General features: G+C 32.9%; 2 protein-coding genes across 9 annotated transcripts; both read right to left on the reverse strand.

Moving 5' to 3' along the window:
• Positions 1-1,111: 1,111 nt before the first annotated feature.
• LOC123313250 (cyclin-dependent kinase 12) lies at positions 1,112-13,188 on the reverse strand. Of its 4 annotated transcripts, XM_044898045.1 has the most exons (16): positions 12,876-13,188; positions 11,649-12,021; positions 11,078-11,417; positions 10,571-10,948; positions 9,430-9,696; positions 8,902-9,295; positions 7,499-7,724; positions 7,228-7,449; positions 6,947-7,152; positions 6,695-6,891; positions 6,433-6,637; positions 6,082-6,350; positions 4,915-5,094; positions 1,669-1,936; positions 1,324-1,435; positions 1,112-1,263 (listed from the first exon to the last, which is right to left on the reverse strand). In XM_044898045.1, the coding sequence occupies exons 2-16, from the start codon at positions 11,950-11,952 to the stop codon at positions 1,151-1,153; spliced, it is 3,681 nt and encodes a 1,226-aa protein (XP_044753980.1). In that variant the 5' UTR covers positions 11,953-12,021; positions 12,876-13,188; the 3' UTR covers positions 1,112-1,150. The 4 variants fall into 4 exon arrangements, with proteins under 4 accessions (XP_044753980.1, XP_044753978.1, XP_044753979.1 ...); XM_044898043.1 differs by lacking the exons at positions 1,112-1,263; positions 1,324-1,435; positions 1,669-1,936 and having other exon boundaries at positions 4,061-5,094; positions 11,649-11,857; positions 11,934-12,021; positions 12,876-13,184; XM_044898044.1 differs by lacking the exons at positions 1,112-1,263; positions 1,324-1,435; positions 1,669-1,936 and having other exon boundaries at positions 4,061-5,094; positions 11,649-11,857; positions 12,876-13,184.
• Positions 13,189-13,410: 222 nt separating this feature from the next.
• LOC123312955 lies at positions 13,411-22,898 on the reverse strand. Of its 5 annotated transcripts, none has more exons than XM_044897582.1 (7): positions 22,744-22,858; positions 22,110-22,178; positions 21,059-21,182; positions 20,731-20,983; positions 16,288-17,296; positions 16,004-16,215; positions 13,411-15,932 (listed from the first exon to the last, which is right to left on the reverse strand). In XM_044897582.1, the coding sequence occupies exons 5-7, from the start codon at positions 17,282-17,284 to the stop codon at positions 15,792-15,794; spliced, it is 1,350 nt and encodes a 449-aa protein (XP_044753517.1). In that variant the 5' UTR covers positions 17,285-17,296; positions 20,731-20,983; positions 21,059-21,182; positions 22,110-22,178; positions 22,744-22,858; the 3' UTR covers positions 13,411-15,791. The 5 variants fall into 5 exon arrangements, with proteins under 5 accessions (XP_044753517.1, XP_044753514.1, XP_044753516.1 ...); XM_044897579.1 differs by having other exon boundaries at positions 19,827-20,983; positions 22,744-22,857; XM_044897581.1 differs by having other exon boundaries at positions 19,827-20,983; positions 21,059-21,270; positions 22,744-22,857.
• Between the last annotated feature and the right edge of the window lie 1,233 nt (positions 22,899-24,131).

The raw sequence follows: 24,131 nt of genomic DNA on the forward strand, positions 1-24,131 counted from the left end.
CGGTTCAAATCAAGACATGGTATTCGTCAACTTCAAATACAAACAGAAAAACTGTCCACTGATTCTTGCAAATTAAAACTAACGGGTGTATGAAAGAAAAAAAATGCTCTAGAAAAAGCCTACAACTCTGAAGAAGCAGCACTCAATTGGCAACTTCATGAATGGATGCAGGATGCAGATCCTACGCCTCAAATCAAGCAAGAATGTGAAATCTTAGGCTTAGCGACTAATGAAGCTGGTGCAGATCCAGGCCGTCAAATCAAGCAGGAAAGTGAAATTTTAGACTTGACGACTTCAGTGCATCAGAAAAAGATGAAAACATTCCTGCTGCTTCTGAAGGGTTGTTCAGGTGCTTGAATACTGCCTTGCGTTGGTTCGAAGCTCAAGATGAAAGTGAAGAGTATCAGTTAAGTGTCCTGACTGTCCTGAAAAAAGTGCGAGACTTGGCTGCTCGTAAGAGTGTATAAGCTTGACTGGACCAAAATTATTTCTGAAGTAAATTGCGTGCAGCATATTGCTGTATACGTTCAATAATTAGTCTTCACGAACCTGAATCATTGCTTTCTTTGGAAATGTAAAAACTAAATCAATATATTGTAATGACGAAAGAAGATAAGCAGAGGCTTTTAATATTCGTCACCTTTTAAGTTCCTCAATGGGCAAAATCCTGCCGAAGGTTTCTGATGCGGAGGAACCGAACGGACTTAAAGAATAGAATGTTATGATTACCGGTTTCAACGGGAAATGATAAACAATAATATAAGTAATTGCCAGATTGAACTGATGGCAATTATGTACAATTGCCAGTTCAAATTAGCACTCGCTGCCCACCATAGCTTCGGAGTTGGCAGTTGTTGTATTTTCTAAATATTTGCAAGAATATGTGTACTGACACAACGAGGTATATGCGTAATTTCATATGGAATAAAAAAAGTCAAATGAATAGTTTTCAGAAGAACCACAATTTTATTTTCTTATATTTATAAATATATATTCTATTTACAAATCAAATTACTTTTAAACATACCAATGAAAAATAACATAAACAGTACGTAATTGTTATGAACTGAAAGTTTATTATTTATGATTGATTGAAATGTAGCTCAATATGATTTCGTATGTACAAATTATAAGGCTATAGCATTATCCATCAGATACATTTTTTCAATATGTTAGATCCAATATTCAGGCCGAATTGTGTCAAAAGTTCCGCCAAACTCTTGGAGATGATTTCATTCTTTAGAGGTCCTTGTATAGAATAGTCTGAAAATTAATGAATTTCTGACTCTTTCAAGAAAACGCAAAATTTATTGGCTTGCTTACTTTCTCCGTCGAAACATAACTGCAACACAGGAGTCTGTCCTGGATTAGATTTACAAAAATGTCTCAGTTCTTGCTGCATTGATTCCAAACTCTCAATGACTGTCTGATCCGACTGAAAATGAATATCGACATTTTGAGGCGATTTCTTCAGAAATAAGTAGTTGCTACTGACAAACAGTCACAGTTATTGACCGAATTTCCGACCGAATTTTTCTTTAATTATCGTTTTTTTTATGTGAAAGTATAGTTAATTTCAATACAAACATACAAAACACAACACAAACATTTGCTCGCCAATATATTGATAGTATAATTAAAAATGGAACAGTAATGCGATTTTCTCACCTGTATCTGCTTCGTAGAACATATCTCCAAAAGTTGCTGTATATGAATCCCACTTTTGCTAATTATTTGCTGTTCAATAGTACTTAGTGCCTGATAAAGGAAGGTTTTTCCATCGATATCGCATTCCTGCCTAGAAGGTGGTGTTAAAGAATCCATATCATTCAATTTCGATGAGGAAACCATAAACGGTGGTTTGATCTTAGCTGTAGCAAGTGCATACGAGAGAACTGCCGCGTCATAAGCCTCCATTTTGAGAACTTTGGAGGAGCTGAAACGTGTTTAAGATTCTGAAAATAACTTTTTAACTTTCTCTTAAGTTTTCCAAATCAATGAGAGTTTTTAAATAAATAATTATATATCACACATATTCAGGTAAGTGAATCTAAAACCAAAAAGGACTCTTTGGTAAAACTGTTTAATCTAGGGAAACACGTGCAGTTGTTCATAACTCTCTGTAGTAAAAATCTTGTATTTTAATGTAATCTATAAACTATGAACAATTTATTATTTCAAGTGAAGTGCTTTTTTCTACAAAAGCGCTAATCGGACATGCAGAAAAAATATTATAAACACTAGTTTGAACTGACTAATCACTAGATATCGATTGAAATTTATTCTGGGAGGATTCTGCATCTCTTCATAAACTTTTTAGGGTTTTCACTCCCAATCTCTGAAACAAAATCAATTAAAAATGAAATCAACGATTTGCTCCTCCGTAAATTCTTGCACTAATTTGTCAGGAGCAAATTAACCAGAAAAAATTGTTGCCTGACAATGAACTCAAAATAAATAACGTTGAAATTATAATTCTGTAACGTTTCGGAGTCTATATCAGACTCCTTCATCAGACGAAAAATCTATTTTTTAGATGAAGGAGTCTGATATAGACTCCGAAACGTTACAGAATTATAATTTCAACGTTATTTATTTTGAGTTCATTGTCAGGCAACAATTTTTTCTGGTTAATTTGCTCCTGACAAATTAGTGCAAGAATTTACGCAGGAGCAAATCGTTGATTTCATTTTTAATTGATTTTATTTCAGAGATTGGGAGTGAAAACCCTAAAAAGTTTATGAAGTGACTAATCACTAGTTTCAACTGACAATTATCCATAAATAATTGCCAGTTTGAATTGGTAATTGTGTATAATTGCTGGTTTGAACTTGCAATTGTGTATAAAATAGCTGGTTTGAACTGACGATTATGTATGAGTTCAAATAGACCAATATACAGTGTTTCATCACAGTATAGACATGAACATTGTTTGAGCAATGGGAATTGTGGGGTCAAACAGCTATAGACTGTATAGTGTTTGTCTTAATGATACTGTTCTTTCTCTGAGTCGATAGAGCTATAGAATATGAGTATCATGGCATTCTCAGATCACGATGGCAATTTTTGGACCTGTATTGTTCTTCAACTGACCGATTCAATTGCAAGTTCAGACCGGCAAGAATATTTTATATGAATGTCCGCTCAACGCAGAATTATCTCTGTAGTGATTTTTACGCAATATTTTTAAATATATTCTTTATTATTCTGAGAATGAGGAAAAAATTATGATCATTGCGTCACCTCATCCCTGAAATGCGTCTAATCTCCCAACCACTGTGACCAATATGAATTGAGAATCAACTTATCAGAAATAGGGATTACTCCTTCTGACGAAAATGATGTATTTTTTATGAAATATCTTTGAAACGTCACATTTTGAAATAACCATTTCAACCGTTTCCCAAAAAAATTATTTTAAGTACTTAAAAATGAAAAATAAAAATGGGTATTTAAAATTTAAAGCGTTTCGTTTCTATTGCACAAGTTGGCAACATCGACTGAAATATGCGTTGATAATAAAGGACAACAAATACACAATCTTGATGATAAGACATAGATGGCTGTCTATGAAGTCTGCGACGAACGAGGAAGGTCGTAAAATATTATGGGATTTTTATGGCCGGTTGCTGTTGAGGCTCGCCAGTGAGTACGCGCCTTATGATGGCTGTTATTCTATAAACAAGCCATTGTCCTTTTTATTTTCTAGTAGGCGCTGTTGCCAAATCGTATACCAGAAACTAAGCGATTTAAATTTTAAAACCTTATATTTGAAGAATGATTTTGAATAGTTTCTGCGGTGCATTTGAAAAATTCATTAATGAAACTCATAATTATTCAGTTTAAACTTGCTTATGCTGTGATAATCCAAATTGAGGAGAATTCCCCATTGAAATTTATTTCAACTAATTGAGTGGAGGTACATGAGGGAAGATAATTTATTATTTTTAAGTAACTATGTACCAATGAGTCAACTAATAGCCAATAACTTTTCTTGGACAATAAGAACAACTCCTCAAGGTCATGCATACAACATGCAGAGAAAATAAAAGAAAACAAAAACAAATAATTCCCATTTATTTCTATTTAAAATATATTTACAAACATGATTTAAACAAATTCAATCAACTAGATGATTTGTTTCGAATATTTACAATAAATTAATTCTTGTTATTTATCTGATAGTTACAAAATATACAATATTCACAGTGATCAATATGAAAGCATACTCCTATAACAGCTATGAAAATAACAGTTATCAGAAAGAACAATTGAAAAATTGGATTGATTCACATCAGATTATGTTACTTTTTAATTAAATCAACTTACAAAATAATTTGATCATAAATGCGAAATCTATCTCATCATACTGACTGAATTGAAGAAAAACTAATATTCAAACTTCGCTTTTTTGATTCATTACATCACATTTTTCTCCAAATCAAAAACCATTTCAATAAAAAGGAATACCCTGTTTTCCTTCTATCCTTCCTAAACATAATGGGGAGGTTCATATAAATTGATAAATCATTAAAAATATTCTGATGAGATAAGCTTTCATTTCACTGTAAAATTTCTCGATTTGATGTTTGAATATATATATAAAATTACTTCAGTTACTCATGTCTGAAATGGTTTTTTGAAACAATTACCATAATCAGAGAGAAACAAAAAGGTAAATCATTGTACAAGATAACCGAAAACCTAATACAACTCAAAATATAACCTTGCAAAAGTCCACGATGCACTATAGTCCACAATTATATCTGAGCTGCTAGTTTTCTTTGTTATCCTAGTCTCGAAATTAGTTTAAATGTTTCGAATGATGCAATCCATGCAATCACTCCAGTTCAAATTGATTCGGCGACTAACAACTCAGAACTGAAACACAGATTATTCAATAACCTCACTCACCCCCCAATTTCAGATGAATCTTCAGGTTTCAGCATCATCTTTGGATCTCTTGGTCCCATCAGTGGTTTACCAGGGGGCAAATTCAACATAGCGTCGTGCTGCTCTCGCTGTTGACGTTTCCGTTTCTTACTCCACAATTCGTGACAGTCTTGCCAAGTTGGTAGCTCAGGGGCGCTTATCCTGAAGGAGAGAAACAGCTCATGAATTTAAATCGATGGAAAACACTTAACATTTGAAATAATGCATTACTACTACAAGTCAAGTAATCGCAACTTTTTTCACGAGATCCTACGGTTTACTGACACAAGCAAATAAATCTATGTACAGGGTGAGCAAAATTTGTTGTCTACTGAGGGGATCTCGAGAACTATAGCAGCTAGACTCATTATTTAGCTCTTTTTTCCTGAGTAATCTAAATCTGAAAACAAAACCGGCCTATCATTTCTAGATTTTGAGTTATAAAAAAAATTGAGATTTTGGGGATTTCCAAAAGTCTCCTTAACTTTTTTTCTTTCAAGTTACAAATCTGAAACTTGAACCTTCTTAGGCACTTTTATAGGTAGAATCTACTGACAAAAGTTTTTTTTCCAATTCAAAAATAACAAATTCAATAAAAGTTTGCATTTAAAAAAACGGAAGTTCGCCTAATGATTCGAATTGACATAATATTCTACGTAAAAAAGTGCCTGTAGAAGGTTCAAATTTCAGATCTGTAACTTCAAAGACAAAAAATCTATGAGAACTTTTCGAAATCGATAAAATCTCACTTTTTGCTAATAACTCAAAAACGAAGAATCGTACAAGGCTACAGTTTTCACCATTCTTTGTTTCCCTGAAAAAGAGTTTGGAAATGTGTCATCCGTCTTCTTCTAGCTGCTATATTACTCCAGATCCCTTCAGTAGACAACCAATTTTGACCACCCTGTATATCCTATCTATAGTAATTAATAAAATTGGAATGTCTGTAATTTTCAAATATCTGAATTTTTAAAAGTTTTTTGTATGTTATCTAAACATAATCAACACTTTTAGAAAAAAACATTATATCAAAGCATTAAAAAATTCCTTATCTCCCACTTTAAACCCAAATGTGACCATTTTAGAATAGAAATCTATATCCGATAGTCTATTTTCAGCTCAACAAACTCGAAATTCTCAACCACTTACTGCTCGGGATTAATATTCTTGAGCCAAGGGGACTTTAGAGCATCTTCAGCCGTTATCCTTTTGTCAGGGTCAAGTTCCAGCATCTTATCTAAAAGTTCTAATGCAGAAGCGGGCATAAAAACGAAATCTTCTCTTATTCTTCTGCGATGCAACTTCTTGGGTTTCAACGTGTGGAAAAGGGGCAATTTTATTACCGAAGGCCAGACTGCCGGAGTGGGAGTTCCACAAAGTTTGGAAATCATTTCGAGCTGCATAACCTCTGCGTTGGCCTGAAAAGTTCACAAATCCAATAAAAAGTTGAAAAAAAAAAAACAATTGTGCCAAATTACGAAAACCAATTAAAATAGTTACCTGAAATAAGGGTTTCTTCAGGAATAGCTCTCCTAAAATACACCCGCAACTCCAAACGTCAATCGCTGGGCCATATCGTTCCTCTCCTAGCAATAACTCAGGTGGCCTATACCACAAAGTGATAACTTTATTGGTGTAAGGACGCTGCCTGTCCTCAGCATTGTACAGTCTAGCCAGCCCAAAATCTGCAAGTTTGACTTCACCTCTGAAAAGAAACGTGTGAATAAACAACAATTTGAATCATTCAAAACCCAACACCTACTTGTTATTCATCAATATATTGCTGCACTTGATATCCCTGTGCAGAAAATTCTTTTTATGGCAATAATTCAATCCATCCAGAAGTTGTTTCATTATGCACGCGTTATTCAGTTCATTGAAGTCAACCAATCCTGATTCTAGAAGCCCCATCAGGTCGTGGTCCATATATTCGAAGACCAGATAAAATGATCCTTTATCCTAAAAACGGATCGTTAATAAAAATCATAGGGACACTCCACACGTCTACACCAACCTTCCTAAAATCGAGTGCATCTTGTTTATCAGTCACAATTTCCCTAAGATTCACTATGTTCTTGTGATTCAGCTGTCTCAGGATTTTTATTTCTCGAACTGCGGTTATGGGGAAACCCTCTTTCTCGTTTTCTAATCTTACTTTTTTCAAAGCTACCAGTTCCTTGGCGGCTTTGTCTTTGGCTTTGTACACTTGACCGTAAGTACCTGCAAAACAGAATTTAAATGTGTGTCTTGTCTCGTTCAATATATAAGATGGCCTAGGACATCTTCAACACTTACCTTCTCCAATCTGTGCAATAACTTCGAACATATCGACGCATCTTTCGCCCCAATCTTTGCCGCACATAGTGGTCACGTTATTTCTGGATCCCCTTCGTTTGAGAATCTTCGGTCTCTTCAACTCTGGTTTAGGCGCTATTTTCTTCTCGTTGGCTTTCGAATCATTCCTAGGGGGTGTGGTTACGAGTTCGTCCCCACTCAGATCCTCGGTTCCTGGAACAACTGCCACGAGGATTAATTCAATGTTTTTCGAATTTTTCGTGCATCTTACCTGGGGGCATGGGTAAATTCATTATACTCTTTCTGGGAGGAGTCCTCGGTTTAGTAGGTGGTAGTGGAGGAGGAGCAGCTTTGACCGGACTGGGCGACCTACTAGGAGGCGACTCGATCGTTTCGAGCTCCGTATGGTCGATACCAGGCGGCAACGGTAGATTTGTAACGCTCTTTGGTTTATTATTAGTGGAAACATCTGCGGCAGAATTACTATCCTCAACGATCTGAAATGGATGTTAGTGAAATACTAGTTAGGCGGTGGATCCACCATATCGGTAGATATTTTTCATTTGTGAAAACACCTGTTCATACTTTTTTGACAAATGCAACACAATTGTTAATACACAACACCAGATGAGTTGCAATAGTCCATTATCGCACATACAGACAACAACAAAAATAACATACACCTAAAAGACTAGTGATTTTTTCAAATTAAACCATTGAGTATCATTAGGATCATATTTTCCGTCTGTTCCGATATTCCTGAACAGTACTGTCAGTATTTCAGAAACGATGCCTATTGGCCCAGTCGTTCGAGTTCTATTGTTATTCGATTGCGGGCCAGTACTAACAGCAATATCGGAACAGGCCCTTTGAGTGTGTTTAATACGGAAACATATTCCTCTCCACATGGTATGTACAGGGTAGGCAAAATTTGTTGTCTATTGAGGGGATCTCCAGAACTATAAAAGCTAGAAGAAGAGGAAAACGGATGACACATTTCCGAGGTATTTTTCAGAGAAACAAAGAATGGTGAAAACCGTAACCTTCTACAATTTTTCGTTTTCGAGTTATTAGCGAAAAATTAGATTTTGACGATTTCAAAAAGTTCTCATAACTTTTTTGTCTTTGAAGTTACAGATCTGAAAATTGAACCTTCTTAGGCACTTTTATAGGTAGAATCTACTGACAAAAGATTTTATTCGAATTCAAAAATAACAAATTCAATAAAATTTTACCTTTAAAAAAACAAAAGTTCGCCTAATGATTCGAAATGAAAAAAATATTTTGAGGTCGTCGGTAGATTCCACGTAGAAAAGTGCGTGTAGAAGGTTCAGGTTCAGATCTGTAACTTAAAAGACAAAAAAGTTATGAGAACTTTTCAAAATCGTCAAAATCTCATTTCTTGCTAATAACTCAAAAACGAAGAATCGTAGGAAGCTACGGTTTTCACCATCTTTTTTTTCTCTGAAAAAGAATTCTAAGGTGCCATCCACTCTCCTCTAGCTCTTATAGTTATTGAGATCCCCTCAGTAGACAACGAATTTTGCCCACCCTGTACACCAGTACTGAAAATTTGATTAAAGTGTAAAAAGTAGGTTTTCTCTCCACTTAAACTTTTGAGCATCCTATATACAATTAGAAATAAATTCACACTTAGAAAACATGTTTCCTTACCTTACTGACATTATTTGGGGGCGTAACAGAGACGGGCTTCTCTGAGGGTTGTTGCACATTCGAAGGAGTCGAAGAGTCAGTCTGTTGCTCCAACGGTAATGAAATGTCACCTACTTCAGAGGGTATAGGAATATCGTCAATGTCCATAGGAATCACAGTATTGCCATTATTATTCACAGCATGAGCACCATCGTTATTTGTTGTTAGATCAGTTACAATTTCTTGTTCTGGTTTTTTTTCAGATTTACTTTCTAATTCTTTTTCCAGCTTCTTGAGTTCCAATTCTCTCTTATGCCTGTCTTTCACCATTTCGGCGAATAAACTAGCGTCTGTTATTTTATTTTTAAGCTTAGAACTCTTGATGGAGTGTGGGGAGGGGCTCCTGTATTTGTTCCTAAGCAAGAAAAAATGATGATTTATGAAAAGTAAAGCAATAAGTTTAAAAATTGTAAGCTCTGTTGAAGCTGATTTATCGACTTGAAATGCAATATCCACGAATAAATCTGCCAAATATAACACAAAAGTTACCTGGTAGGCGTTCTTTCTCTATCCCTCCTAGGGGTTCTTGACCTCTTCTTTCGACTACTACGACTAGGGGACCTTGTATAATGCCTCTTATAACTTGGCGACCTAGATCGTCTTCTAGGTATCGGACTTCTACTTCTTGAATCCCTCCTACTCCTTTCTCTCTCTCGCCTGTGTTTTCTGTGACTGTCCCTATCGGATCTTCTTCGTTTGGTTGGTGTCACTGATCGTCTACTACTAGGGGCATGATGGCGTAAGATTAAATCAGGACTGAAAAAGAAAATATTTGTCAAAAAGAAAATTAATGAATTGAACAAATATCCCTGTCATTCATTACGTCCACAAATTTTCGTTAAAAAATCTCATGCAATTTCCTAGATACGTCTAATGGAGACTTTGCGTGAGACACCCTGTATATTTATTTACATTTTGCTATACCAAATATTTTGAATACTCTAAAACGATTGCAAGTTGTTGATAAAAATTTATTTGTAATCTAAATATTTTTTCACATCTGCCTTACATTCCATTGGGGTTTCTAGAAAACTCTCTAGAGAATAAACTACTGCACTTAAAACTCAATGAGGGCATTGCACAAGTTCAGATTCTTTAATGAAGTCAAACAGATAGGTACAAAGATATTAACTTACAATGGAGGATATTGATCACACAATAGATCAGAAGCTTTAGGGGGTTACCATGATACTCACCAAAACAAACAAATTACAGCAGATGCAATCATGTGAGACAAAAATATGATTTATCTATTCCTAAAAGTATTTTTCAACTGAATGTGCTTTCAACTAATACATTTATTTTATTCGAAAATTTTACTCGAAGGCTTATCTAAGCTTTATTTGGGCATTTAAGGCCAGGTTGAACAGTTCAGGTTTAAGTGAAGATTTGAGTTGATCATAGATGAATTTTAACAGTTCTATTCAATTCTGTCAGGTTGAACTGGATGGATTTTGAATGAAATGATTCATTTCAAACAGTTCCACCTTTGAAAACATCCTGTATGTCCTTATTGTGAAAGCATCAATATGCTTCATTTGTGACATATGAGATAATAAATTATTTAATTTTATGATTCGATTATAAGTTTCTGCTAAATATGAATGAATATTGAAGAGATATTGCTTACCTGTAGGGGTTTGCACGTGGTGAAACGCTAGGTAATGAAATGTGATCATCAACAATAATTGGAGAATTAGACCTAGCCATATTATTGTGTTTGTGATGAATAGGAGGTGTATGTGGCGAATCTCGAACATGATAACTTTTATATGTAGGCTTAGGAGGAGGGGTCGCCGATCGGGGTGTTGGAGATCTCTCTTCAATAGGCTCAGGAGAAGCTATGTGACTATCATTTGACACAGGGGAGCATTCATCAATCTTATTGTCCATGAAAGACGTATTTTCTTTCTCCTTCTTGAGAACATCCTGTGGTTCCCAGTCTGACAAAGGCTCGGGATCTAAGCTCGAATTGATCTTCTTCAGTGCTCTAATCAACAATTTTCTTCTATTAGGAATGAACAAAATGCAGTTAGTATACAATAAAACTAAACTTCTAGCCGAAAAATAACTAAGATAAGAAAAAACATACTTTTGATGCATAGGTTACAAGTACTCAAACACTTATATGACTTACTTTGGTGATGGTCGGTCATCTACAGATCCACTGTCTTTGCTGGAAACGCTAGAACTCCTTGACCTATGCTTTGACTTTTTTTTCTTTTTTTTCCCCTTTTTATCCTTTTTGTGTTTCTTATCTTTTTTCTTTCTCTTTTTCCGATCAGTATCATAATCTATATAAGGTGGAGACCTCATTACTCTGTAGTTATTTGGAGAACTTTCTAGTAATTTCTTGTGCCTCAACTCATTTGAAGATGATTTAGATGAGACAGAAAGTTTTCTTTCTCGTGAAAGCAGTAGAGACGGTGAAGGAGATCTAGGAACCATAGATGGATCCAACCTATGAGACCTTCTCGCTGCAAATATAATAACTGGCATAAGTACATTGACACAACAATAATTCAAGTCTCTCACTTCATCAAGGGAAGTATATGGGTAAGTGATTGAGAGAAAATAGAAACAATTTCTGTAGGGTGTGTAAAATTGATATAAAATATCAGAATACTGATCTTTCCTAAGTTTGGAGGCTAAAGTCAAGTTGAAAAGAAATCATACTCCCATCTCTAATAAAATGTACACAAACTTACCTGTTGGTGAATCTATCAGAGATTGTCTTCGATAAAGATATCCTTCATCTATGACTGGATAACGGTTATAACGACTACTTCTATTCATTATTTCTCCTTCATCACTCTGTGATAAACTACCTTCTCCACTTTGTATTTCACCGGCTTCTGGTGCTGATAAGTCTTCCGAACTTACATCTGAATATTCAACTAGAGGTTTCACTGCAGAGCTATCGGGAGATTTACTTTGTTCATCTCTAGTTTTACGTTTTTTAGTTTTTTTAGGTTTGTCTTTGGCATGCTTACCATGTCTATTTTTTTCCATTTTATGACGAACTTATTTTATAATTGCACATAGTAATTTGTGCTGTTTTGCCTTGTAGGCAAAACGTTCCTACAAATTTACCATATTCAAATATTTCACTCAAATTGCATTCGTATCATTTAGGTTAGGTTATGTTGACATAAATGATGACTCGCGCCAATGTTGCCAAATCAACAATTAATTCTGGAATTTTAGGACAAAAACTTCCAAGACAAATCAAGTTCCACTCTACACACTGGACACACTCCCATTATTATTAGTAGACTGAAGAAAAAACAAATATCTACGTATATCCCCCTAGGATATAAAAAACTAAACTGATCAATTTTAAAAAATCCCAAAAAAATCATAATGGCTAAGAAATTTTTGAACATTTCTGGGCTCATGAAGTATGTGGGAGAAGAATTTCCAGAATATTTTTCATTCATCAGATCTTATGGGTACTATACGTTTAAATTAGAAAGAATTATATGTGTTTTCAATAAATTCACTCTGATCCAATAAACTTCGCCAATATCATTCAATGCTTGGTAATTATCAAGATAAAATAGAGAGATATGAAGCTGAGGAAAAAAGGGTCAATAAAATCCAACGATTTACGGGAAAAAAATCACCGCTGGAATGAGCTATAGGCTTTCAAGAGTACAATTGACAACAACGGCGAATATGCCTAAAAGAGTGAATCGTGGAATCCAAAAGCAAGAAAATATATTTAGAATAATATTAGGATGATCAGTAATAACTGATAATGAAATTTTTTCAATTGAATAATTCAGTGAAGAACAATTTTTTTTATTTTGACATGAATGACCTTGATTGAAAAGCTATGGCGATTACTCAAGGGTGGGTCTAAAATGGTTAGAATAAGTTAAAAAGAGGAAAAAAAGCTACTGCTAGTTAATAGAATTATATCTAGGACTCACCTAAATTCCCACTTCACACCAGTCCATAATCACACTCAACATGGTTTTATACATTCACTAACTTAGTTATCTTATATGTTTGGTTCTCTGAAGCTCTTAATTTCTGAGAGGAATTCTCTCTTTTGGAGCTTTCTTCGCTCAGATATATAAAAAATAATATAAGAGAGATTTGTATGGATTATTTTTATTATTTTAGAATTCGGGATGAAGCATATTGCATCTAATAATTGAAGATTATAGTTTAGTGCTGACCACTCCTATAAACAGGACGCCATTTTATCATAGATTCGTTGCCGTATGCTGCTCTTCTCTTCCAAATGACGCGACTTCAAATTGTGACTTTTGCGATTGCGCATTGCACTTTAGGCATAGAATAATGTAATATTATCATTTTTTTTTCAAACTCAAGTGATGAAGAAGAGAATGAACAAATTTATTTTTATCGACCTAAGATTTTACCATATGATTAAAATCATCAATGAGTCGAGAAACAAAATAAAGAAAAAATCAAAAGTCGGGTGAAAAAAAAAACAGGTTGAAAATCACGGCTTTTTATTTTGTTTTTATCATTATGTTAATTCCTTACAAACTAACAAAATTTGTACATGAATTCTACAATATGTTAATATAAAATTATAAAATTATTTTACACAATTGACACTATTGAAAACCCATTTTGTAGAAAAATGTGAAAATCATACAAAATGGGAATTTCAAAATAAATTCATTCTTCAAGAAACATATCAAAAATATAATTTCTACAAGAAAAGTAATAGAAGGTATTTCTTAATCTGAAAGTGAATCAGAACAATTTCCACTTTCCCTCAGAAATACCCCATTAGAAACCAATATGGTCTATAGATATTCATGAATATATCACGGAAAACCTTAAAAGTACACAAGTATAATTTAATACATACATCAGAAACAATTTCTGATTGAACGAACTTAATATACCAAATTCATAGTGGAAGAAGAATAGGTTTATCACAATATGATAAGTACCTTGCAGAAAATATAAAAAGAATTCATTCAAAAAGTAGACAGCAAAAATATTCTCTAGTAGAGGAAAACAAAGATAGAAATTAAAATGGAAGATAAAACATTTTTCACACTAAAATTTCATAAAATACAATGAACCATCAGAAATTAAAACCCCGGATGTAAAACACAAAGTATTTTATTTCCTGAATATAAAATACATTTTGGAAAAATTTATTATTGCTCTCGGTATAATTTTGTTAGAGGTATAGAAATTTTCCAATATTACTTCAGCTATAAGGTTTGAATACAAAAATACACTCTAATGGAAGAAACATCATCTTGATAATCAGAAAATTCATACACCATTTTCAAAAATGTATTCCATAGTTTCAGAATGTATTATTTATTTTGGAACAAAAATAATGATGTTCTACATGAGATTGTCCCAATACAATATCTATTCTAAATTTTTGAATGGTCCAATTTCATTTCTGCCTGATAGTACAAAAAATTCTTCTGTTGAGTACTCTAAATTTCGCGGATTTAAAAGAAAAATAGAATATAAATGTGTATATGTTAGTCAAAATCAATGCAATATGCAATTCATAATCTAAATTGCAGCTCAAAACTGTCAGCTAGCCTGACCAATCCTAAACGTGGAATGTTCGGGAAAAACAGTGAATATTAAAGAAGACTACATTTTATGGTTCTGTTTGTTATATCATCAAAATGTTTGCTAATTTTCACCAAAAATAAAATAAAACTGTTTGGTCTTATATTTTAAGTGGCCAGTGGAAGAAAACAACTTTTTCACTCACCATGTTTTACCATCTCAAATAATATTGAATCATAAATATTATGATTTATAATAAAAATTGAAAATTTATCATCTCAGTATGATTTTCAGCAAAACTTTTTCAATTAGATGGCAAATTTAATAAGTTTTTCATCTGATATATCATTTATTTTTTATCCCCAGCTGTTTGTGGCGACACAGTACAATGTTATTTTTTTTTAATACAGCAGAGTATGTATTAATCATTAATAACACTATGAAAAAATTTTAATTTAAAATAATAATTGTGTCAATTATTTGTTTATATAACCATAAAATCTTTGGATCAAAACTACTGCTAAAAATTCAATAGTGATGATTTAGATGTAGCCCTATTCAAATTCAAAAGCTTAACCCTAATTCAGTATTTCACTTATCATCAAATGCCTAGCACCTGAGATAATCACAAGAAAAAGTATGAATGATTCAGATTTTTTTTACTCATTCATGTAAGAGTCACTGGTATATTGATTTTAAATATCAACTAGTTCATTTACAGCTGCATGAATATCCCGATTGAGACCTAGATAATTGAATTGGAATTTAAATAAACTTTCTGTATGGAATGAAAAACAATATATAGATTGAATATAAAAATAAATACATACATTAAAATTCGTGCTAAAAAAAAATATAAATGAAAAATAAGGAACATTTCTGGACAAATTTTTTTCTCATTCAGTTATATCTTTCTTAGAAATAAAACAGTGAGAAATTTCTAAATCACTTTTAATTGTATTCAACAGAAGAATCTGTAAACTGATGTTACCCACAAAAACGGGATGATAAAAATTTAATTCAAACAGTTTTCAAATTTCTTGGAATCCCCATTAAATTGGACAACTGTTCAAAAAATATTGCACGGCTGGCAATTGTTAACTTTCATAAGATTTTACCAGCAAATACGATCATTTCATAAAAAAAAAACAGTCTTTACCTAACTCTGACCTAATACTATATTATTATGAGATACATGGGCAGGAGAGAAAATACAATTATGTACAAGTATCACCAATGTTACACAGCTTCACTTTTCAATAGAGGTGTCATGTGACTCGGAAATGGGCATCTTGATTGCCAACTCTACTTACATTGATTCAATTTTGTATGATGTAGGTCTTTCTTCGTTTGTTGTTCATTGTTCTTTCATATTCTAGGAGCTCTTTTTGTGCCAGCGCCACTTCCACTCGAAGCATCTCGTGATGATCTTCCATATCTTCGAATCCATCTTCAGCTACCTATAAGTGAATAATTACGAGTTAGATTGCTTCAATCAAGGTTTTTTATTTTCTCGAATAGTTAGACCTACCTGAATGTCATATTCATCATCTTCTTCATTTTTGACTTGTATATCTACATATTCATATTCAGCATTGATATTATTATCCACTTCTGCTTCTACTTCTTGTTCAGAGTCTGACTGTTCACTTTCAGCACTTCCGCAAGAGTCAACATAGGTATCACTTTCATCATAGCTGCATGAGAATTTCATTTCCCCTCTCTCTAGGGCTTCCAAATGTTCTGTAAAATTCATTATTGAATAAGAGAATATTTCAAGGATTTCTGAGATAAACTAGTGTATCTCAAACTTACCTGGATATACCATAGCCTTTTTGATAGCTGTGGGGTCTTTCTTAGACCACTTCTGTACTTCCTCATCCATTTTACTGATTTTAGCAGGATTCATAGCCCATAAACATCCTTTTCTCTGAGCCCCATTAAGTGCAGGCTTTTCGATTTTCTCAAAACATTTATTTAGGGATAAATTATGCCTAACAGAGTTTTTCCATCCACTAGGGGCAGTTTTGAAATATGGGAAATGCTTACACATAAAGTTATATATTTCTGAGACAGGTAAGCTTCCACTATGACTATTTTTCAAAGCCATAGCTATCAAACAACTATAACTGTATGCTGGCTTAGGGTATGCTCTTTCATCATCATCAATAATAATCCTATTATTATTGTTGAAATTTTTTTTGTTTGTGTGAGCAGGAACTACTGTTCTCACTGTAGTTATATTATTTACTTGGGTGATGTTAATTGGTTTAGTAACAGTATTCCTGAATGTCAACACTGTAGGAGTTTTAGTTACTGGTTTTATTGCTGGCTTTGCAAGAATAGGAGTAACTTTGGTTATAGTTTTCAGTATTGGTTTTTCCTCTACATCATTCAAACTTCTGATCAAATCTTTCTTAACAACAGTAGTAGCTTCTTGTTTAATGGCTGATATTTTCAATATTGATGGTGAAAATGTCAAGTGACTCTCTTTCAGGGAGGGTGAAGGAGATCTAACATTCTGTGAAAGACTAACAAGGGGCATCACAGCATTAGGATTCACCATTGTGGTTCTGTCATCACAACTGAAGTCCAAGTTGAGGCTTGAATTAGAGAGGTCTGAACTGGATGAAAACCATTTTATGTCTTGCACTTCCTCGAATTCTAGCGGAGGTAAATCAGAGAAATTGAAACTTGGAAAATCGCTATGTCCTCCGACCAAAGTTTCTATTTCAGATTTAATATCAATGTCTAACATATCTTGAAAGGAAATTGAATCTGTTGCACTCCAATAAAGATCCATTGTCGACATTGTATTTTTTTTCTGGAAAAAAGAATGAATTAATAAAAACATCAATTAGTATATCATTATAATGAACATATGTATGTATATTTTACTTGAAGATAATTTTGAGTACCAAATTTTTTAAATGACTATTTGACGAGTGGCAAATACTAAAACCAATCTACATATTACAAGGAGGGTTAACGGCACGCAGAAAAATTATTAAATATCCGTCCGTTATTTGGCCACCTCCAATGCAATCACCCCTATCGCATCACAGATACCTACCCCAAAATCAACTCTTTCAATGGGAAATATAAAATCTAAGAAGAAAATTGTTTACTCATTTTCGTAATTACCACCATCAATTAATGTTTCGAAAGAAGGAACAAACAAAACATTAATGTAAAATTGAATTTGACCAAATGAGCTATCGTGAATCTTTGATGAAATACCAAGAATCTCTAACTGACTACTCTTCAAACTAAATATTTTCGAATTTCCGATAATTGAAAGCTACAACAAATACGTAAGGGATTCGTAAAATATTTTGAGTAATCAAATTAGAATAATCTTCAAGGTACAATATAGCTCTCCATGTATGTTGTCAAATACCCTATTGTAGGCTTACGATTTATTCTTCACATAAGAATAGTTAAAAAATATGTGTGAAATTGGAAAAAATTTTAAAATTACCATAATGTAGTTTTAATAACCTAAATTTGTAAAAGATAATGACTAACGCATAATGAACAGGTACTGAAAACGGGGTACAATAAAATGAAAAACTATTTAGTCATACAGTTCACCAATTCTCAACAAATCTTTAGAAATTCCTGTGACTTCTTGAGTTCATATATGGTGGGGACCTAAAATCGGGAGAGATAGACAGCTAAATCGACGCAAAACAAATTCTAAACCAAACTTAAAACCCGTTGGAAAATAATTCCATATCAAAAATGACTAATATATTTGAAATCTCGTTTTCTGGAAAAATTATCGAAAATCAGCCATCAATATGAGACTATAAAACTGGAAGAAATATAAAAGAAATTTCTTCTTAATAATGATTGTGAGCTGATAGTTTTTGACTTTTTTTTTAATTAAATCATTAGTCTTCGGAATGTTTTCACAGTCGAAATCTGGATATACACTAAAAAAATAATAAATTCACCATTAAAATGGATCAATCATACTCAAAAACATCTTTTCATCGCTATCCCGATAGGTTTCCCTCCTTTTTCATTTTCTGCGGAAATTAGTTCAAAATAGAATAAAAATTTAAGCTTCCGTTCAAACCGAACGTTTTTCACATAAACGTTTGAAGATGTCCGAAATATTATTTTCAAATTTTCGACGCGAATGATCATGTCAGTCTTATTATATCCAGATTTATACCTGGAATCTAAAGTAACGCAAAAAACGAGATTCAAGATATATTTCATACATCAGCCTGTATATTGTGGCAGATGGTTAAGGATGAGGGACGTATTAACCACTAAAGAAAGAACAAACTATACATCCATCCTTCATGCGATTGTTAAAAGAGGGGACCCATTACAATAGGGTGAGAAAACAGGATTGCAAAGCCCCTCTTCGAATATTTAATAGGATATTCTGAAAAATCAATACGAGCATCCGCAACAATTGCGAAATGGAAAGTAACAAGATAATTTGAAGTCGTAAGATTTCAGTAAGTGTTACAAATTCAAAAGAAGTGAACACAAGAAGAAACACAATAGGGTAACCAACAAATATTGACTTTCAGTTCAATGGGCTTTGTTGAATGAATGAAAAGAATCACTTTTGTTGACAAAACCCGAAGAAATTGCTACTAATCTTACAGGTACCTTTTCACACCTTGAAAATTATCAGACATCTCAAAATAAATGTTAATTGATCCGTTTATTCTTTATCATTTAATTTTCGATATGAACTTTTACAGTTCAAGTTCAATCAACTAATTTGCAGGCAACGAACTTGTGGAAGTCTAGTCAGGTATTATTAGAAAAAGAAGGAAATAGCTAAATACTAATGCTAGAATAGATGAGCAGATAGAGGTGGCTCATGGAAAAAGGAAGTAAAATCTCGCGGTATCGTCGTAATAACGAAATCTTCTACATATCAAAACTACTTTCCAATTGACCTTGAGTTTTTTCCGATAATATTCCCGCCTAGAACTTGTAAAAATAAAAGAAAATTTGATGACATTTTTTTTCAGCACAAATTTTCATGAAAATTATTATTTCGATATGATTAGATAATTAAATTTTCGATTAATTTTAAGTGGGTGTACCCTATAGATAATTTTTTTTTGACAAATTTTCACATTATAATGGCTAGACCGAAAATTGAAGTCAATTTAAAGGGTTGAATATCGAAGTCACCAGAAAATTCAATCTTAATATCAAAAGATTCTTACGAGATACAAAGTAAAAGAGCGGGATATCAATGGCGGGACTAGTCCATTATTACCAATACATGTTATGAAAACTGTGTTTCTCTGTTTTCATAGATTTTTAACAGAAATGTCACTAAAGAACAATCATATAATATCTGCAATACTTACCAACTAATTATCTACTGTCAATAATTAATGTCCAGTCGTATTTCCACGAAAATTGTGCATTAATATAAAATTCGACACTGACAGCACACAACACCCTACGAATGTACACAAACTCGCAGTTAACCACAAAGAACGAAGAGGGAATTCAAATAGCGCGCTCTTGATTGGATAGCGCAAGTCACGTGTGCTTCCCGCCTTCGCGCTATTGGCCGACATGTGAACGGTAAAAAACTTCCACAGCGGGTTCTCTATAACCTTGCACATGGTTGGCCGTTGACTTTTAATTTAACCTATATTTTCTGTTAAACTTTGAGAGTAAACGGAAATTAGATGTGAACAAATTCTTATAGAAAAAATGAGGATTTTTTTGGTACATTACACAAACAAGCCAAGTTAGTCGACACTTCAATCGAACGATGCAAAGTTGTTCAATTTCATTTTGCCGGTCGGTATTATCCGATCCATCATGGCAGCTTGTCGGCAGATTGGAATATTTCGTTAGACAAATGATACAATTAAAATACCGGTAAAGAAAAAAATTCGGTTGAATTTTTGCGATTAAACTTTCAGGCAATAGTTTATTAATAGAAACATTTTTGTGCGACATGCCAATAAAATATTTCGTAATGGATAAATCGGACGATTCCATTATACGACAAAGGGGAGGACGCTCAAAAAGTTTCAACGTAAAAATCGATATGGAATTACGAGGGGAATATTAGCAAGTAATGAAAATCAATTAACATTTGGATTCCAGTTTAAAGGATATATGCTATTGAGAATATTCTATCCATATCAAAAATCATGAGCCCAATCCATTGCTGCATACTGGATGTGTAAAAGACTAAATAATTCATTTCCAATTTCCCAGAATAGATCTGATTCCAACATTTTATTCACATACTTTTTATTCCATTTGTTGAACATTTTGTAGGTCCTTATCAATTGTAACTAGGTATAAATGTGTTCTTAATTATTTTTCATAACTTCATATATCTCCATTTTCAAGAACCCAAAGAAGGAATTCCACAGCTATGAATAGAAATATGTACTATTCATTTAATCTTCATTTTGATTTCTGATCGAAATCAATGATTTTTGGTGGAACATTTTTTCATTCATACTCATCTGTGAATTCAATCCATGCAGTCACGTTTCTGAAATAAAAGAAAAAATTTAAAACAGACATGAATTGATTAATCACATCAATTAAGTTAAAACATAATAGGTACCTTTGATCTTGTTCAAAATATTGCAACCTAGATGTCTTCAATCCTACTCATTTTAACAACAGGTTCAAGACTGGGTATTAAAATTCATGGCAATTCATCTAGATTTCTCTGACACGATGTAGATCTACCCATTGAATGAAGTATTCAGTAAGTTATTTCTTAACTTAATGTAATTCTTCACAACAGAGAATAATATCCAATCATATCAAAAACTAAAATAGGTCAACGTTCAAAATTGCTTTTCAATAAATGAATTTAATAGCCCTGTAAGAATTAAAAAGCCACAACATTTGCTTCGTTTTAGTCTAACAAGAAGTTCAGATGTACCTAAGTGTACAATCTTTCTTCAAATTGTTTCTTATTCACTTATTCTTTCAATTCCCTGAAGAAGCTTTTCTTCAGAACAATATTCTTTTGGCATAATTTCAATCAATACACAATTCTGGAAAGTATTCAACGTGAACCATGGTCTCCTTCCGAAAAAGATGAAATATCAGTATATTTTAAAAACACTAGGTCATTAGACATAATATATTACTGTTACAAATGTGAGACTGCGATAATGTGAATAATTCTATTCTGCTCAACCCAAATTAAATATTTCTGCATTTTTCTTGATTAACTTTCACTCACATCTTATATCTGAAAATGTATTCTGAATCCAACAAATATACCTCTGTAGGTATCCCTCGAGAAAAATTTTGCATTCACCTTGAACATTCATTCCAAAAAGAAATGAATAATTTTCTGCTGTAACATTTTGAATTAATTGAATCTCATTATTGTAATTTCAATAATGAATACTAAACAAAGTTTTGCTGGTTTTCAATAATGAGCATTAGATATCTATATTAAAAAGTAGTCAGTATTAAACTGGAGCACAACCGAAGTTGCAGAGCTAAAATTTCTTGCCTTCATGGATATCAGAATTTGATCCCATGGCTTTTGTAACACAATGAAAAAGAAAAACTTTTACTACTGTAGTAAATAGTTTACTAAAAAAAAACAGTGAGGACACGACCAAACTGATTCCTCAAAATGTGCAACTTACTTTCTTGAAGAATGCTCCAGAGTCTAATGAACTTTGAAAGTCCATACATCTTCTCTGCACTTCTACGACCTGTGAAGAAAACCCTGATGAGAGTACACATGTTGAGGACACCAAATGTTTTGCAAAATCGCAATAAACAAATGAAGTTTTGAAATCAAATATGGCAGACTTGAAACCTCATTTTAGGTGAAAGTATTCGGTAAAAATGGTTGAAAATTCCAAAAAGAAGCTTTCGCCACACGTACTCAAGGTTTCATAACTTTCAATCGAATAGACAACAACAATCAAACCATTTTTATGAGGATAATCTCCCACGTCGCGTCGTAAGAAAGAAACTTGAAATTTCAGCAACGCCATTTCTTCGTCGTAATTAGTAGCAATATTTTTGAGTACACTCTCAAATAATGCCAAGGAAACAAAAATAATACTTAAAAGGGCAGTTTTAAGATATAACAACGCGATTGAAACAATGTAAAAAGAGCAACCCACCCAATAACCCAAGCTACCATGTCACCAAGATTGTATAAAATTCATCATATTAAGAAACAAATGACACAATAAACTACTGAATTATAGAAACTGCTATTTGAAGAAATAATTGAATAACTAGTAAATTATTCTTTACATAACTTACCAGAATAATCCTCTTTTGCGAACATCATTGGAACAATGAATTTGTACTCAAATACAGCGTCCGAATGCATTGCTTGACAGTTTGGCGTTTCCAAGCGTTGCTGGCTGGACGCTCAATCAGCTGATCGCATAGACATCTGACGATCGAGGACAGTAATTCAAAATACCGTTGAACACGTGTACCACCTATATGCAGAAATGGTAAACTCCACTTATTTTTGGAAAACTATATTATTTTGACGACGAATTGTGAAGAATCGAGGAAAACAAAACTGATTTTCGAATATTATAAATTTTTTGCTTTGAAATCTCATTTTTCTTTCAATTCGAATATGGTGTTAAGAGAGGTAAGGGGCTTGAAAAACATATATAATATATAGCAAATATAATATATACATATAACATCATAACATAACCATAATACAACAATATATAATGAAATACAATAAAACAACAATATATGAAAAAGCAAAGCTCTTTGGAAAAAGTCACATACCCGGATATTCTAAGGGTAGGACTTGTTTTGATGAATATTTCTCATCTCCAAACTGGAGTTTCGGTGAACTAAACTTAAACTCAACTTAACTTCAACCTTAGATTAATGAAATCTGGGAATTATGGACAAAAACTCCAATTGAAAATTTTGGTGTTCTAGATTTCTATAAACGATAAAAAATAAAGGATGCAAATTCTTGAAATGTGGTCCAAAAATTGCTTCCATTGAAAATGAACTCAATATAAAGTAAACTTTTATTGAATTCAATTATTGAACAGTTGAATATCCATCATTCTAGTTCGTGTGGTTTGAAAGTACTCGCACGGTGATTGTGATATTATATCTAAGAATTAAATATATAGGTAATTGTTTCATCATTTGGATGTTGGATCTCATGATTATAAGTTTTATGGACTCAGATATTCGTAATGTCAGCACAAAAAAGTACCTAATAAAATAATTCGTCGTCAAATATAAAGCTATGGAATTAATAAGAAGGACAATATTTTGTGCTTAAACGTATAGTACATACTTAGCTTCTGCAATTCATGCAGTTTTTAGGATATGCAGGATAGGTATATGTTTCAGAATTTTGCGAGTTTTGCGAAAATTGATCGTAGTTTTTCTTTAGAAGCTCATTTATATGGAAAAATATGATGAGATTCATTGATCTTAGTCTTATTATTCCAATAACGCGTAACGAACATTTATATTGATACTGATCTATTTGATATATTTCATTCAAAACACTTTTAGTAAGGAGCTTCCAGATCTGGTAATTCAAAGTCAACTGCAATTTAACTAATATACAATTATGAAAACCCCACCAGTCTGTACATTTTCAATTCGCTTATGTATAAGAGTATAGGTATAGTATATATCCAAGGAAATAT

Source organism: Coccinella septempunctata, chromosome 5 (assembly GCF_907165205.1).
Source record: "Coccinella septempunctata chromosome 5, icCocSept1.1, whole genome shotgun sequence".
In the NCBI taxonomy this organism is placed as follows: domain Eukaryota; kingdom Metazoa; phylum Arthropoda; class Insecta; order Coleoptera; family Coccinellidae; genus Coccinella; species Coccinella septempunctata.

Coding starts and splice junctions, on each gene's coding strand:
- LOC123313250 (XM_044898045.1), bottom strand. CDS start 11,952: ATGGAAAAAAATAGACATGGTAAGCATGCCAAAGACAAACCTAAAAAA. Junction 7,450..7,498: donor GAATTTACCCATGCCCCCAG/GTAAGATGCACG, acceptor TCCTCGTGGCAG/TTGTTCCAGGAACCGAGGAT. Junction 6,638..6,694: donor AATATATTGATGAATAACAA/GTAGGTGTTGGG, acceptor GTTTCTTTTCAG/AGGTGAAGTCAAACTTGCAG.
- LOC123312955 (XM_044897578.1), bottom strand. CDS start 22,154: ATGGACTTTCAAAGTTCATTAGACTCTGGAGCATTCTTCAAGAAA. Junction 17,297..22,109: donor CTGGAGCATTCTTCAAGAAA/GTAAGTTGCACA, acceptor TCTTTTTTCCAG/AAAAAAAATACAATGTCGAC. Junction 15,933..16,003: donor ATGATGAATATGACATTCAG/GTAGGTCTAACT, acceptor ATTCACTTATAG/GTAGCTGAAGATGGATTCGA.